This window comes from Syngnathus typhle, linkage group LG1 (assembly GCF_033458585.1).
Source record: "Syngnathus typhle isolate RoL2023-S1 ecotype Sweden linkage group LG1, RoL_Styp_1.0, whole genome shotgun sequence".
In the NCBI taxonomy this organism is placed as follows: domain Eukaryota; kingdom Metazoa; phylum Chordata; class Actinopteri; order Syngnathiformes; family Syngnathidae; genus Syngnathus; species Syngnathus typhle.
Genome location: NC_083738.1, coordinates 7,396,323 through 7,413,557, shown reverse-complemented (window position 1 = coordinate 7,413,557; position 17,235 = coordinate 7,396,323). Strand labels below are relative to the sequence as shown.

At 39.9% G+C, this 17,235-nt stretch overlaps 2 protein-coding genes across 3 annotated transcripts; both read right to left on the bottom strand.

The window, feature by feature from the left end:
• Positions 1-305: 305 nt before the first annotated feature.
• pdgfrl (platelet-derived growth factor receptor-like) lies at positions 306-5,560 on the bottom strand. Its single transcript, XM_061283194.1, has 6 exons — positions 5,337-5,560; positions 3,634-3,907; positions 3,353-3,504; positions 1,921-2,214; positions 1,680-1,816; positions 306-622 (listed from the first exon to the last, which is right to left on the bottom strand). The coding sequence occupies exons 1-6, from the start codon at positions 5,389-5,391 to the stop codon at positions 434-436; spliced, it is 1,101 nt and encodes a 366-aa protein (XP_061139178.1). The 5' UTR covers positions 5,392-5,560; the 3' UTR covers positions 306-433.
• Positions 5,561-6,297: 737 nt separating this feature from the next.
• On the bottom strand, positions 6,298-16,469 carry slc7a2 (solute carrier family 7 member 2). 2 transcript variants are annotated; one of them, XM_061288522.1, is made up of 12 exons: positions 16,308-16,469; positions 14,618-14,995; positions 14,372-14,527; positions 14,088-14,253; positions 13,852-13,988; positions 13,441-13,663; positions 11,972-12,111; positions 9,895-9,997; positions 9,091-9,305; positions 8,455-8,621; positions 8,252-8,360; positions 6,298-7,473 (listed from the first exon to the last, which is right to left on the bottom strand). In XM_061288522.1, the coding sequence occupies exons 2-12, from the start codon at positions 14,985-14,987 to the stop codon at positions 7,319-7,321; spliced, it is 1,941 nt and encodes a 646-aa protein (XP_061144506.1). In that variant the 5' UTR covers positions 14,988-14,995; positions 16,308-16,469; the 3' UTR covers positions 6,298-7,318. The 2 variants fall into 2 exon arrangements, with proteins under 2 accessions (XP_061144506.1, XP_061144515.1); XM_061288531.1 differs by lacking the exon at positions 11,972-12,111 and adding an exon at positions 11,624-11,760.
• Between the last annotated feature and the right edge of the window lie 766 nt (positions 16,470-17,235).

Here is a 17,235-nt window from a genome sequence, read left to right as displayed (position 1 = left end):
AATTTGACTCGCAATGTATTCAATGAGCTTTTTAACGTTAGACACTTAGTGAGCAGAAGTGTTTCACTTTGTGCTTTTAATAAAGCAACTTTAAGTGAAAATCAACACGCGAAATTTTCTTAACAGTATGTTGTATGTGCCCTCACTAGTCTAAACATGATATTAACATTGCGTTTGTGGAATTTGAGTTAAGCAGCAAAATCCACCTGTTTTTACCCGTCTCAGGCGGCGACCATTATGGCCATACGCTGTCGACTGACAATGACATCACAGTTGCCAAATCACAGGTCACATCCAATCACGCCTCAGCTTCAGAAAACTGGTGTTTATTCAGATTCCACAAACGAAACATTTATCAAAATAATGTGATTCAGTTGGAGAGAACATATTACAAAGAAAATTTGGGTGTTGACTTTCCCTTTAAAGAGAAAAGCTATTTGGACATGATGCTAGTCATGACAAGTGTCTCGCCATGCTGGTTCTTGGCTTTGCAGATGTACTTTCCAAAATCAATGGTCTCCATGTCGTCAACGCTGAGAACGCTTTGTGTGATGCGTGTCGTTTGACCCCGCCCTCGATTGACGAGCCTCCATGAAGTTTGGGTGTGAACGGGACGCTGGCCCTGAAACAAACAACAAATCATATCCCTCTGTAAAAATCTTAACTTGTATTTAGGGGGAGTGGGGAGGGGCTAGAACTAAGAAGTAATTTAAGCTGCAACAACTTTTTTCACAACAGAAAAACTTAAAATATTATGAATTGCCCAAATTAAAGTTTGATCAAAGTTTGTTTCCTTGAAAACTTGAGTTCGCCTAACTTTTTTTACTTTTACACCGCAGGAATATGTTCAAGAAATACTGCAGAAATACTTTAGAAATTGTCTTCAAATCTTTACTATACCACAAAGTATGATTCCTCCCCTCATCAATATTTAAAGCACTAGCCTTATAAGTAGCTTACAGATCATTTTACTTTGGGGGGGCAGTTGATGTGGGACAACACAAGGTGTGTGAGGAAAAACTTGGTGATTAAACTACAAGTAAGATAAAAGTACAATCCTCCAAACTGACTTTGCAAAAAAACAACAACATTTAATTTAACTCCACTTTCAAATGCACATCAAGGCTATGAACAGTTTTTTTTTGTTTTGTTTTTAAACCCGACGCCTTCAAAAATAAAAAATGCCATTAAAATCCAGAAAGAAAAGACTTCCAAAACGTATCTTGCCAATTTAGTGGTAATGTGCGTTCTGTCGCAGAACCGAAATGCAGGTTTTTTTGTGATTCTGGGAGCCAAAAAACAAATCTGAAGCTTCTAGAGCATTTTCTGTTTGGGCTCTATAACTCTGGAAAGCCCTTCTTGCAGAAATTGAGCTGCTACCCCAGTAGAAATGTTTGAATCGTGACTTAAAGGGGAAGTCAACCCCAGTAACATGTACAATAATATGTTTCCCCACTAGTCCAAACACCACATTCTGATTAATATTTAATTTGTGGAATATGGCTTTATGCAGCAAAATCTACTTGTTTTCATCCCTCTCAGGAGGCGGCCATTTTGCCACTTACTGTCGACTTAAAATGACACAGTTGACAGGTCTCAAGTCAAAATCGATCACGGCACAGCTTCATAAAACTGGTGAGCTGACTGTTTAATTGTTTTGAACAAGACATCCCTCTCACCTGCCCGGGAAAAGACCAGGTGAAGCTTACGTCGACGTCCGGCTCTCCTATCACACTGCAGGTCACGTTGACATTGTCGCCACCGCTCGCCTGCTCAGAAGAAGCCTTCAGGCTCACGAATGGTGGACTGCTGGGGACTGTTGACAGTGGGAAGTGTGCAAGAATGATCAGGTCCAACTAGCCTAACTTTAGCTGAACCAATAAGCGGACAGTTAACAAGTACAAGTAAAGACAGCTTTACCCTCTACATAGAGCAGCTGGTATTTGGTGGAGATCTGCGGTGTTCCTTTGCCTACAGCCTTGCAGTAGAACACCCCCTGATACTCGTGGTCAGGTGTCTGCAGGACAAAACCCTTGGCGGGGTCATAGTTCACCAAGGTCTCATTGGTTGGGATCTCCTCAGGCGGCACTTCTCTGTGCAGCGACACCTTGGCCTGCGGAGTGGTCACGCGACACGGTACCACGGCCGGCTTGTCTGGGCGCAGGTACACAATCTGGAAGTGGATGTCCGATGGGACAAAGAGGTTGTCCTTGTCTGTAAAAGATTTTTGGCATTGATTATTTTACTTTTATTCAACTTCTTACTAAGGTTTGACAATTATTAATCATGAAGCCTCTACGTATTTAAATAATCAAGGAAGCATAAATTTGAGAAAATTTAGCGGTGGTGGAGTGATAGGGTGTGTTGTTAGGAGTTCAATCTGCCTATCACTTCCTAAATTTTGTCCAAACACCAGATCTTAGCCTTGGTGTTTATAGATTGTCATGATGTTATCCCACTCATTTACCAATCAGTTCCATGGATTTTCGTAATCACAGGTTGTGAATTTGTACATGCAACACAAGTATGCATTCATCTCATCAGTCGTGGATCAGCCTATCTTTGGGAGACAAACGGGGTATATTGCAGGGAAAAACTAATAAACAACACCTACTATATTTCCCTTGTTATTCATGCTTCATAAAATCTTCAAGAACTTAATATGCCTTAATTGTTTGAAACAAATTGTTTGACAAAACAAAATGTTAGTGATTTGATTAGAGCTGTCAAAAATCTGTTGATTATTTGACAAACCTATCAAATTAATCAACGACTATTTTGATATTCGACTAATCATTTAGAGCACAGGTGTCAAACTCAAGGCCAGATACGACCCGCCACGTCATTTTATGTGGCCCGCGAAGACAAATCAAATTTGTATTATTATTTTACTAGAATTTCTTCACTTTTAATTTTTTATTTTTTTTTTATATTTGGCCAGTTTTTACTCATCTGATTTGAAAACGGGTTATTCGTCAGTTTGTTTTGTAACTTTTACTGTATATAATATGAGGTGCTCATACATTTATTTGGGTTGACGGTCATAATGGCCCTCCGAAAGAAACTATGACTACAATGCGGCCCGTGGAAAAAAACGAGTTTGACACCCCTGGTTAAGAGCCCCTATTATCTTCAAATTGTCCAAATACGCTGACTTCGGCATCTCAACCGTAAATATTCTCTGATTTCTGTAACTGAATCAGTTTCATAAAGGTTGGTGAGTAGAGCACATCAACCTCTCTCATGTAATATTGCGTCATTGTTGGTTAGTTTTTTTAATCACAAAATAAACAACAATAGTTGGTAAAGTTTTGTGATGAAAATGCATTACAAAAGCTGTATGTTCATTCACCTGCGAAATAGATGTGGGAGGCATATACGCGTTCATGGTCCTTTTCGCACTCACCACCATCACACACGATCACCCAGCAACTGTACTGTCCAGTGTCAGCAGCTGAGGGCGAGGTCAGTATGAGCTGACTGTACTTGTCGCTCTGTATAATGCTGAAGGAGGAAAACATAGAAAGTATGGGAAGTGATACTTTGATATCCAGCTCGAGGTCCATGCACTAATACGCTATTTGTCCTTATGTACACATTGCAGAGCTGTTCATGAATGCACGTTCTGATCACCTGAGCCGAGAGTCGTTGAAGGTGTCCAGGTATGTGGGATAAGACCACCCGATGTTGGAGCCTTTGCAGCGCAGCTCTATGTCATTCCCGGGGGCCAGAATGGTGCTCTGGCCCAGACGCAGGAAACGGCCTTTTTCCAATACCTGTGTCAGGAGGCTGTGACCTCTCCCTCCTACCTCCTTCAGTTTTGGGTGACGCATCTTCCCCCGTTTCCCTCCCGGTCTGATTCGATTTTCCCCTGAATCCTTTCTTCTCTTGGCTTGCTGGCAAGAGCCTTTAAAAGACAGTTAGAGAATCTATTTGTTTGTTTGCTACCTGTTTTAGAAATGCATGCAGCTTGGCAAATTCCAGCCTCAATTTTTTTTTATGATTTATTTTCAACAGTGATGTCCTTGGTCATCTCCCATCTTCTCATGAAGTCTGAAACAATGGCGGATGGTGCGATCTGACATTGACCATGGAATTAATCTTTCATTTCTTTGGAAGTCGTTCTAGCCTACAGTTAATTTCTATTCATCGCTTGAAATTATTGCTTTTCCTGACATCCGGAGAGGTTAGCTATTTGACTATTTGTCACCCTTTACTAAATAGGCTGACTGATTATACTAAGTTTGACAATAGCTGTAATGTTAATTAGGGGTCATTTACTTATGTCAACAATACTACAGCTAAAGCTCGATTTTACGAGCACTTTGGAATCCAGAATTTGGGACTTGCGTTAACCCCAAAAGCACGTTGTAACAAAAGTCTTGGTGTTTTTTTTTTTTAGAAAGGCTGTTGACATTTTATTAAAAGAGAAGCAATACGCAGAAGACAATATCTGGCAGATTAGTAAATCATTTTGATGCTATGTGAATGGATGGAAGAGAGAATATAGCAGCCACTTATTCTACTACTGTGTCCAGCCACGCTCTTTGATTTGTGAGCGACTGTGGATGAGGTGTTTCTGCGAACTTCCCCTTTTCCCAATCGATAACATTTAAGTTACTTGGGTTAAGATATTTGGGGTTTTTCTTTCATTGACAGAGGGGTACCAGCAACTTCGTCCATGTTTGTTTTTGTCTCGTAAGAGTGCTCATTACCACTCACATCCAGATTTTTTAACCTTGGCTAAAATCAAGCCCAAGTTGAACACTGGTGTCTAGGGATTTTTTGCACGTGTGCTTCCAGCAGCTATAATAACATTCGAGCAAGATGTTTGAAATCCTTTTGTTCTGTCATATGTGGCCCAATATACTCTCACTGTTGATGGTGGTCATTTCATTCTCAAGGAGCACTAAAATAAATCTACAAAACAGTCTTTATGCGGATGAGGTGTTCCACTTTCATAACGAATGGAGGACCACTTCTAGGACAAGGCATGTTTATCAAAAACATGTGTAGTGAAACTACAAAACTCGGAGAACTGCATGTGATTGGACAAAAGTGCCCCCAAACTAATATTCGGTTTCAGTTTTTCCAGAATTTAGCAACGGTCCTTGTGGGTGGGCTGGAGCCTATCACAACTGAGTTTGTGCTAGAGGCTATAGGAACATATTAGACAATCATTCACGGTCATGGACAATGAGTGTGTTCAATTTTCCAAACATACACGTTTTTGGAATATGGGAGGAAGCTGCAGTATGCGTTAAAAACAGAAACAAGGATGAGGAGAACATGGCAACTCCAAAAAGGAAGTCAAACAAATTTTGCAACAGACTTACCATGATGGAGCGCCACCCAAAACAGTGCGAGGCAAAGCACAACAAAAAGCTTCATGCTGTGCTGGATGTTGGGTCCCAAGGCCGAGCAGCGCAAAAGATCTCTCGAGAGGGCTTTTAAAGGGGCTTCAGGGTGGGAATGTAGGTCAGAGTCTGTAGGCTCCGGCTGCACTCTTCAGCTTTCCAGCGCCATCCCTCCTCTGGAATGAGAGGGAAGGGAAAGTAAAAAAAAAAAAAAAACCCTCAGAACTTTGGTGAACTTCCCTCCTTTCTTATGGATCAGTTGACTCAAATGTTCTTTAATGTCCTCTGCTGGCCAAAAATGTCTACTACACCACTACCACCTCAGCTGCACTTTTCATCCTGTGTTTTTTTACTTGAATGACGGTCGTTTTGTACATGGCAGTCCATTGACGGTGCGGTGAGGTTTATGGTTAATGAGGCAGTCCTTTTTACACCTTTGTGAGCCAAGCCTAATGGCCTATATTTGCCATTAAATTGGCAAAAAAAAAAAAACCATATACTGTAATCCCTCGTTTCTCGGGGATAATTGGTTCCAAAAACCACCCGCGATAAGTGAAATCCGTGAAGTACGGTCACCAACAAGAAGTACTGGGCAGGTTAACGAGTTAGCGGAAAGATGCTAATTCGCGATCGTGCCAACACGCGAAAACGGACTTCTAAAGGAATGTAAACGAACATTTGGATCAATACTACCTTGTCTTAAAAGTTAGACACATGTTTCCTCAATTTAGAAGTTTTATTTTGACTTTTAAATGTTTTTTTAATTTGGAAAAAAAATCCGCGATGTAGTGAAGCCGCGATAAATGAAACGCAAAGTAGCGAGGGATCACTGTACACACACACACACACGCACACACACACGCACACACACACACATCTATATAGCTCTCACAATTGAGAATTCTAAATACCAAGAGGAGAAAGCATGTATAAACCCTGCCTCGAGCTATTCCTTTAATATCTTTTGAAGCTGTACAAGCTGTATAAAGACAATACAGTCCACATACCTGGGAAACATACTTATGTCCCTAAGGCTGTATTAGTAATGTGCAGTATTAAAGCCCAGTTTGCCATAGTGTGATAAAAAATAAAAACACATAATTACTGTAAGAGATTATAATCAAATATCATTCATTCAGACTGTGACAGTTGAAACGTACAGAAAGGCCACTAAATAAGACTCTTTGTAAAGTTAATTGTTACATAACACTTGTCGCTCTGTTCTAGCATATTATGAATAAACAAAAGCAACAAATACATGCCTTCTAAATTAAGACTGCATATTAAACTAAATATAATTTGTATTTGTCGAGACATTGTAATCACATGAAACAACTGTGAAGAATCATCCAAAATATACTGAGTGACATTTTGAGCGTTGTACAACATGAAAGAAAATAAAAGTGCTTTAAACTACACTCACCAATCACAGCATTAGCTACACATTGCACAATGTATGTCATGATATGTAACGCAAGCGCTGTATTTAAGTATGTGAATACACATGTTGAGTTTGGATAGACAGAAAGGTATCCCTTTAATGTGTTTTTGTGGTTGTAGTGTTGCTTTCCATCGTGCGGGTGTACCTAATGATGTGGCATATAGCACAAAATCTGCGTATCAAAAGACTTTGCAAAGGCAACCTTCTTACAATGAAAAGCAAATTCTCTAACAAGTAACGTCCATACTAAAACCATCTCAGTCTTGCACTGACTGTGTCAATCTGAGGGAAATCACTCTGCAGTGTGTTACCTGTCCTTTCCATTGTGCCCGAGACACAATGTCAGAGCAGTCGCTCATCATGCGACCACTGACACAAAATACTGACATGGCTTTCAAAGACCGAATGTAGTGAGGCCCACGTTGGTGTAACTGCTTATATGAGTTCCTGGAGCAATGCTTATATGTATATTGGGCCTGGGTTTCACCTCACAGTGTATTAGCACTAAAATGAAGGAATCTTAAAACTGGCTGGTCTTCTCTGAGCAGATGAAGCGCTCCTGTTGCTTCTCGACTGCAGTCAATCCGGCCTGTTTGGCAGTACTGCTTGTGCCCTGGAGAGAGCGCTGGCGCTCCACACTGTGCCACATGCCATAACCGAAATAGATCAAAAAGCCTAAGAGAGGGAACAGGTTCGGAAAAATAAATGTACTGTACAACTGTTTATAGACACACACACACACATATATGTATATATATATACTATATATATATATATATATATATATATATACATACGAATATATACAGTGATCCCTCGCTACTTCGTGTTTCGTTTATCGCGGGTTCACTACATCGCGGATTTTTTTTCCAAATTAAAAAAACATTTAAAAGTCAATATAAAACTTCTGTGTCTATACACACACACACACACAGTAATATATTTTTAGTTTTTTAACTGATTATTTGCACGTTTTTATAATTAATCATGATTAATCTACTTGTTAATTTCAACATGCAGAAATAAATTGCACAAGGGGGAAAAAGTACACTGCAGCTACAATAAAACCATAAACAATTTTGCTCACTTAATTTTTGAACATATTTAAAGTAGCCAAATGCTTTAAAGAAAATAAAAAAAGTCAATAGTCCGAGCATTATGGGGAAAATGCTAGGTTTCTAGTATTTCACTACAACCCTATTGACGAGTACGTTCAAATGTTTCCAAATTCATTCAAATGTATTCCCGAGTACATACCTCAGAGTATGTTAGAACGTATTTGCCAGTCAAAATGTTTATTCAACAATGGCAGCTCCACGCTTTTATAATTTCATTAGATTTTTGTTTAAAACTATAATCCTGCTTAATTTGAACTCATTCATCGCCATTGGCGGCTATAGATGTAAAAGATTGATCTTAATTGGGGTGGCCACCAATAAGATAAGAAACTTACCTAGCGCCATCCACACGGAGAAACGTATCCAAGTGTCTCCACTCAATTGAACCATGAGGTAAACATTAACAGATATGCTAAGAATCGGCAGAAACGGCAAAAGGGGAACCTGTCGTGACACACACACACACACATAGGCAGACAATAACTATGAGATTTTGTGTTCAACATCAGTCAATCATTTTCAGATGTGCGGTACATACCATGAAGGAAACCCTCTGAGCGGTCTGTGGCTGTCTGCAAATCATGACGACGCAACCGACAAAGATAAGTAAGCACACAGACAGAGTTGCAAAGATCCATACTTCCATGCCAATGATGGCGTCGATGTGATAAGTGGTCAGATAGCTGATCACACATACCAGCAGCACTGCGTTTAAGCAAAAGACATGCAAACAATTCTTACTCATACATTTTGTTAAACATGAGTCAGACACTTGCACTAGTTTCATGGTGTCGTCTGGATCTCCTATTTCAGGGGTGTCAAATTAGTTTTTTTTTTCACGAGCCGCATTGTAGTCATAGTTTCTTTCGGAGGACCATTATGACTGTCAACCCAAATAAATGTATGAGCACCTCATATTATATACAGTATAAGCTACAAAACAAATAACTCGTTTTCAAATGAGACTAGTAAAAACTGGTCAAATATTTAAAAAATATATATTTTTAAAAGTGAAGACAATTTGCAATTCTAGTAATGACAGAAGAATTTGATGCACAATTTGTCTTTGCGAGCCACCTAAAATGTTGTGACGGGCCGTATCTGGCCCCCGGGCCTTGAGTTTGACACCTGTGTCCTATTTGATCATGTCAAATAGATGAGACATTTGCCTCACCTAGCACACAAATGGAAAAGTTGACCGTGCCAGATGAATGCTCAGAGGGGGATGCAGGTGGGTGAAGGACCGCCTGCAGAATTGAGCCTTCTGCTTTTAGCGTGTTGAGGTGGGACTCGGATTCAGTCAGTTCTGACTCGCCCTCCTCAGAGGACAGGTAGTCCCTTTTACAGCCACCTTCCCTTTGACGCTCTAAAGCGCCATCTGGCTGATACCTGGAGGTGAAAATTTATTGGTTCTGTCATCTCCGAGCATTTTTCTAAAGTTCAAACACCTTAAAATTACACAGTAAATATTACACAGCGCAAACTTGAGCTTTATAGGTTGTATGGCAGCCTCTTTAAGTTGTACTCTCCCCCTTGCCCAAAGTCAGATGGGATAGCTGCCATCTTATCAGAGAACTTAATATGGACAATTGGGAGGAACGAGTGATTGTCAGGCCTGATCAACACATAAACCTTAAAGTAATAATTTTAAGGCGAGGCAGTAGGAGATATTTACACATAAAAATAAGATGACAAAAAATGCTAATTAGAAAAAATATGTTGTAAAGTGTCCTTATGTGCCGTTAAAGTGCCATTATGAATCGAGTGGTCCGAAAATGACCCACATACTGAGTAGTAGAGCATAGAGTGCACACTGTTACCTCGTCACCCCCTTCATATTTATACAAGAGCCACATTTACAGCTCTTACATCACAAGTTGCACTTTATAGAATTAGGTAATCATTCCTGTGGCTTTTCAAGTAGAAATAAATGTTGCGAACATAAGACTGTTGTTGTTTACAGAGTAAATGTACTCACCTGAGAATCAGTACGCACACAGCAACCAGTGAGTAGGCCAGTAGAGTTCCAATAGACATCATGTCAACCAAAGCTTTGAGGTCAAACAGGAAAGCCATGACGGCTATACCGCAAGCAAAGAAAACAAACACACTTAGCACATTTGACGTAAAAACACCAAAACGTATGCGTACACAAAACTGGACCACCACCTGGACATCTGCAAGCTCAATCTTTTCCCATAAATAGACAGCACCAGATTATAGCTAAGATTAGATCCAGCAAGACCATAAACATTTCATGCAGTCATTTCCACAGCAGTATATTTCCTTCATCTGATAAATTAACAGACATCATCTCCATACTGAGTTTAGTTTGATATGACACTTTGGTGCTGCTCACAGCTCCCTCTCTTGTGTCCCAGCAACTGACTCTAGCATGGAGTTGATCTCAGCTGGTCTGGGCAATTCGGCCGCTTTTTGCAATGTCGGGATATAACATAAAACCACAATTCAAAAAAGTTGTTTTGTATGCCGGCATGACACAACTCTCTATGGGTGCAACTGCATCCTACTGAGCTGGAGGTCTTATTTTGCACGGTAAAAGTGGCGCTGCATTGGAACAAAAAGGTGCATGTTTGTTTTTGACATGGCAAGTTAAAAGAGCAGCAGATTAAAAAAATAATACGTGCCTGGACTTCATTGTATTTCATTCATGAACATGACAACAGGGTGCGTACGAACTCTCTGAATCACTCGAGAAATCAATTCATGGAATGCATTATTATTGTCATCTTCATCATCTTTCTTATTTTTCAAAAGACCCTCCTGGTTGTATGGTCACACACGGACACGTGCAATATGATCATTTCACAGCGGTGATCGCCCGAGTCAACTATACATCATCCCCCAGAGGATGTCTACTTGCAGTACCTCATAAATATACTTTGCGTATCGGCTTCATTCGTGCACAGACTCCAGCAAATCAGTTTCTGTTTCCACCATGTCAATTAGGACTGTGCGCCTCTCGCGTGCTGATCTTAAAATAAATCAGAGGATCCACTTTCATTGGCCGTCAGCTTCATTGGCAAGTCAGCTGTGTTCACATCCACAATGGCCCAAAAAATGTCAACTGTGTCAAAGTGTGCCAAGTGTGTTTCTGCGAAATTAGTAAACCAGTCTAGCCTGCACATGTGTAGATTTAAGCCACACCATCCACCAGACTTTCACTGGGCAAGAGTATAAATACCAGGCAGACAAAAAAAAAGAAGGATAATATTTACAGAATCATTGGAAAGGAACAATTTGCCTATATGAAAAATTTAAATAATCTCTTTTGTTTCAGCAGCTGACATTACTGTAGTTTGTTGCATAAGCATCATCTTCTCAATGTGGAGAGTACCCAAGCGATAATCGAATTCTAAAAATAGTTGACATTTCATTTAGAACATTTATTATCAGAAAAAGAATCTGTGTTTTTATCTATTTGTTTTTTTCGGGGGGGTCTCCATTTTTCCTCAAAATAATGTCACCATAAAAAGGAGGTTCTAGCGTGTACTCGCAACACACTCGGCTTTTATTTTGTCCTGTTGACCAGCTCACTTGACTTGGAAAAAAAAAATTGACATGCACTTTAGTAAACCATCACAAACATGAACATGCAGCCATCACCACCGACACCGCGTGACGACGCTTCAAAGCCAAACAAAGTCCACACCACAAGCCTGTATACAGCTTGTATGGCTGCTTACCCGCGGTGGTACCTGCCGCCATGGTGGCAGCCACAGGCGACTGCCGCTTACTCACTTTGGACAAAAATTTGAACAGAATGCCATCTCGTGCCATGGCAAAGAGAATGCGTGGTAGTGGGAACATGGCGCCCAACAGGCTATGGAGAAGAGGGTTCATGGTTAAGTGGAGAACACAGAGAAAAGGACACATTTCACCTGCACAACTGTGAAAGCACACGTGAAAGGCAGGGATGAGGGAGGTTTAATTGTTTTAACCACAAATTGTGCACATGGGTAGCTATGAGTTTTTCTCGGGCAGTGTCTTTCACAGTTGATTGGTGGAGAAGCTCTTTGCTCCCTTGCTCTCACCTGCTACTACACCGGAACTCATAGTGGCAATAAGGGGGGTCTTCGTCTTAGGATTGATTCGGGCTAAGGCTTTGAAAAGCACCCCATCCTCTGCCATAGCATAGATTACACGAGGCATAGGGAAAATGGAGCCCAGCAGACTGCATGAGACAGCAGAGACATGCAAGACCAACACGTTAGTCAAGACACCCAAAAGCACACGCACACGAGGACACAGCGACCACAATCACATCTTAAAAGCTTCACAGTGGGAGGGAGGGTGTGCCTTTCTTTTCCGATGGGGCATTAGTCAGTACAAATAACATCAAGTGGAATTTTTTTTCAAGTAGATGTAACTTGATCCTCAGTATTGTTGGTGCTATTCTTATAATGTTCTTTTATTGTTTTGATGTCACGGCATTTTGTGCTTGAAAACAACAATTATCAAGCAGTGAAATGGAGCCAAAGAAAATAATGAGAATGGGGCAAAACCGCAAAAACAACTTGATCAGTTGTAAAATCACCAATGCAGGATATTACACCATCACAAATAGCAGACCATGGAAAAATTGTCAATCAATCAATCTAAGTTAATTTAAAAAAACAATTGAAGAATGATCATGACCTTATGTTCCCTTAAAGAAATATGAGATTGAAAATAAACATAAAGAAAGGCACAATGGGCTTCAGACTTGTTTTTTATTTTGGTTCTACGACCTTTTATTTGGTCACACTCGTTTTTCTATGACTCATTAAATTATGGCTTGAATGACTGACAATTTAATTTGATGACAGCTGAGCTGATGGTTTTGAGTGCTTCACTTTCACACTAGCCCTTTGGATCGTCTACTGCCGTAGTTATATAATATATACTGTATACAATGCAAGGCTCTCCATTTTTTTAAAGATTTGTGGAGCAGATTTGCTCATCAATAATTTCATTTGTGTAACAATTTTCAAATTTTGAGGAGCAGTTTTTTCCCCCCCCGATAATTCAGTAAATATACATAACTGGGGACTTAAATTTTGGACTGCAGCTAAGAAATATTTCAGTGTTGAACCATAAAATATTCAGAAATAGGACATTTTACAGAACGTGTGATCTGGTTTTCCAAAGCTGCCAGCTAACAGAAAATTTGAATTCTAAATTCTACATCAAAAACATTCATGTGCAAGGTCTGTGTTGACTACACGACACCGTTTTTTTATTTTGGGCACAGAGACGGTTGTTCATAGTATTGCTCTTCACGTGTGTTATATGAGTCGCACAGTATTGGTCTTCAAGTGTGTTATAGGTCTATGAGTCGCAAAATGTGAATTTTGATATCTAATCAGCGATGCAAAAAAACAAGTCGTTTACCCACACTCCCGTTTGGCCGCCCATATATAATCATTTCAAATCAATAGCAAGACTGGCAGCATGCACAATGATATATATTTGTATCCACAAATGATGACATTGAATGTACAAAAAAAGTCGGATGGGTTACCTGGTAGACAGGGCACATAGTGAACCTACAGCAACCACATATTTGGCAGGGCTCCATCCCACATACTCAAAAGCCATGGGCAAAGGGCTTTTTTCGTCCAACAGGTAGTAAGGCATCATGAGTGTGAGCGCGGCCGAAACACCAAAGTACGCCAGGAAACACACAGTCAATGACACCACTATGCCGATAGGAATGGCCCTCTGAGGGTTCCTCACCTCCTCACCTGCAGTAGAAAACAACAAGTACTGTACAATACATCGGTCGTAATGTTGCAGTCTAACATCATGCTTTTTTCCACTCCAATTTCTGTTTCAGTGTGGCAGAGAATTGTGCCATGAGTACATTTGAATGCAATACTTATCAAAAGAGATGAAAAAACTACGTTTTACAACCGTAAGGCCAAGCTCATACCTGTAGTTGCTATGCAATCAAAGCCCACAAAAGCATAGAAGCAGGTGGCAGCTCCAGCTAATGTTCCACTGAAACCGTATGGCATGAATCCTCCAGCTCCATAATCACTGCTCACGTTACCTGTAGCTGATAAGTTCCTAAAACAACAACAAAATGTTAAAGGAAGTATATTCTTACTGGTATTTCAATAAACATTTTAAGCCACTGTACAATTTGTGCAATGGGAAAATAATCACCTGGATACTATGGTAAGATTTACTAGATAATCTTCTCTTATCTTCCAGTTGTTTGCATCTCCTTTTACAAAGCCAGAGATGATAACAAAGAACAACACGAGCACATTGACAGAGGTGAAGACTTTGTTGACCCAGGCTGACTCCTTAACCCCAAATGACAGGAGCCCTGCATGAGTACAAACACAATAAGCATAAAAACTACAAATCCATTGCTATTAGTCCAATTCAGTTTGTTTTATGAAAACAAATACAAAATACATAGTGAGGATCATTTATTTTCTTACCAGACAGCAGCAGAATCAAACAGACTGCAAAGAAGTCAGGATATTGAGCCAGACCAGGAGAGTTCATGCGAAAGTAAGTTTTACAGAATATTTCAATATGTCCTCCTGTCATTTCATCAAATGTTCCGCTCCAAGCCCGAGCTACTGAGGATGTACCTGTTACAAAGAAGAGGACAAAATATACACGTGAATTATGATGAACATACCAACATAGAGATATATGTCAATAATGTGGCGGTAATTCACCAATCACATAGGAGAGAATCAAATTCCAACCGGTGATAAAGGCCCATATCTCCCCTACAGTCACATAACTGTAAAGGTAAGCCGAACCAGTCTTTGGGACGCGGGCTCCAAACTCAGCATAACAAAGGCCGGCCATGACGGAAGCCAGTGCAGCAATGAGGAAGGAGATGACTATGCTGGGACCAGAGTTTCCCTTGGCTACTTCTCCAGCCAGGACGTAGACACCCGCGCCCAGAGTGCTGCCCACGCCGAGGGCAATCAGGTCCACAGTTCCCAAGCAACGGCAGAGCTTGGAGTCCTCCAAACTGTTAAGGTCAACCAACTTTCGGCGCACCAGGGAACGGCCAAAGGACAGGACCTGCTCTAACATGTTGTCGCCTGTGAACACAGAAAAGAATTTATGAAAATATGTAAGCAGTTAAAGCGTGACTATTTGTACTGAATTTCATTGTGATGAAAAGCTCTGTCTCTTATGCATCAGCACCAAAGCACACGTAAATGAAGCCAGGTGAGGGGAGAAAGAGCAATTTGAAATGCGCCACAAGAGAAATGGGACACACTTTGGGAATGCTGCCAATGGGGTACCATTCATTGAGTAAGCATTCCATTAGGAATCAATTGTTTAGAGTTATGGTGCAGATCGGACAATTCAAAGGACTGCATTCACTCACTGAGCATGAATGCATCATTATGACCCAGCAACCGCATTCCAATATCGCTCAATATAAATTATCCTGCACTAGAAACAGAGAATCCGCCGGAAAGTGTAGTGCAAAGTTCCATTAAAATAACTCCATTTGTGAATACAATATATATTAACAAAAAAAAAAAAAACGTTTTTTTCCATGCATAATGCGCAAAATTTAACTAATTTATTGTCCTAAAATCTGGGGTGCGCATTATACATAGGTACAAAAAAAAGAAAAAAAAAAAAAATATATATATATATATATATTTTTTTTTTAATCCGGATATGATAGGGAGGCCGCCATTACAGATGCGCTTTCTTCTCTGCTGTTCACTTCAAACACGCTCCATACGAACACAATGCTCTCGTATCAGACGCTTGCTCGATCACCTGCTCGTTTGCTGTCACAATGTACCCTACACAAATCCGAAACATTTCTTCGCTATCGGGTTTGCTAGCGCTTGCACAGTGATACTGACCGGCAGAATAACATCCGGTTGTTCCCAAAGATGATCTTTTTTCTTAAATAATTTTACGTTTACGGACTTAAGTAGGAGTCAAAATTTGGGTGCGTATTATACATGGGTACAGGCTTTTTTCCAGCATCAACATGCCATTTTTAGGGTGCGTATTATACATGGGGGCGCATTATACATGGAAAAAAACGCTAATTCCTTCTCCTTACCAGTTAAAGGAATCATTTTCTTCAGGTTTTTAACTTAATTTAACTGTGCATTAATCACCATTAGAGAACCACAAGAACTGGATTTTGGATGACAGCTCAGCTCCATTATATGGTCTACATGGTGTTACAGTTCATGAAAAATGTAGACCCTAAAGACCAAATTGAGTCATTTTTAATTATTTTTATTGTTTTAGAATATGTTGGGCAGCTTTTTCCTTATCTGCCTAAAAGGATCCTGCATAACCCCTACCCCCAAAATAAACAGATTTACTTTTTAAAGCATTTCTGATCATAGCCAATCAGAGATACGCTCCTACCTGTGAATATGATTCAACAAGGATAGTCCAAAATTCGGAAGAAAAAGTAACAAGTATCAAGATGTTTCTGCATGGAAACTTTGCAGGTCCGTTATTGTCAGACTGGCGATCGCTTGAGCTGCAGCCTTAAGTTGTGACGGAAAACTAGCTTCTACACTAATTCACCTCCCTCACTGCGCAAACTGTTGAGCAGGATTTTTACTCCTCCCCTCTGTTCTCAGTATTACTTCATAGGATCTGCCCTGCCTCGCCCCAGGAGAGAGATGTCCCCATTCCTCATTTCCATGCTTGTCATTTGGAATATAAATATACAACATAAGTTTAAATATATATATGTACGTATATATATACGTATATGTATCTCCACCTGAGACCCAGCAATTCACTTTTGTCCTCCCCAGTTAATTCCTGTTAATTCCTGCTGGCAATTCCTGTTGGCTCTTACGGAGGACATCCTAGGCTTTTCACATTTGCCATAACCAAGTCCCGATGTCCTCTCCAAAGAAAATATTGTAAAAAATAAATAAAAACATTTTGATATTTGTTTTTACTGCAGTAATGTCTTTTCATATGTATATGTATATATGTGTATAAGAATATACAATACAAGACAAGTTGCTATCATTGTCAAAGTCAAAGTGAAAGTCAAAGTTCGCTTTATTGTCAATTTCTTCACATGCCAAGACACAAAGAAATCAAAATTACGTTCCCACTATCCCATGGTGACAAGACATAGTACACAATATACATACAAGTAAACAACACAAAAAAATAAAAACAAGAAGGCACAAACAATGAATAAATAAGAGTGATGAATAAATAATAAATAAACAAATAACACAATAAATAAGAGGAGCAAAAATGGAGCAAGTGTGCAAACAGCAAACATGATCATATTTATAATATTAATATCATATCTAGTTGAGGC

Coding starts and splice junctions, on each gene's coding strand:
- pdgfrl (XM_061283194.1), bottom strand. CDS start 5,391: ATGAAGCTTTTTGTTGTGCTTTGCCTCGCACTGTTTTGGGTGGCGCTC. Junction 3,505..3,633: donor TTCAACGACTCTCGGCTCAG/GTGATCAGAACG, acceptor TTCCTCCTTCAG/CATTATACAGAGCGACAAGT. Junction 1,817..1,920: donor CCAGCTGCTCTATGTAGAGG/GTAAAGCTGTCT, acceptor CACTGTCAACAG/TCCCCAGCAGTCCACCATTC.
- slc7a2 (XM_061288522.1), bottom strand. CDS start 14,987: ATGTTAGAGCAGGTCCTGTCCTTTGGCCGTTCCCTGGTGCGCCGAAAG. Junction 14,528..14,617: donor GATTCTCTCCTATGTGATTG/GTGAATTACCGC, acceptor TCTTTGTAACAG/GTACATCCTCAGTAGCTCGG. Junction 8,622..9,090: donor CTTTTCCATTTGTGTGCTAG/GTGAGGCAAATG, acceptor GCTTAAACGCAG/TGCTGCTGGTATGTGTGATC.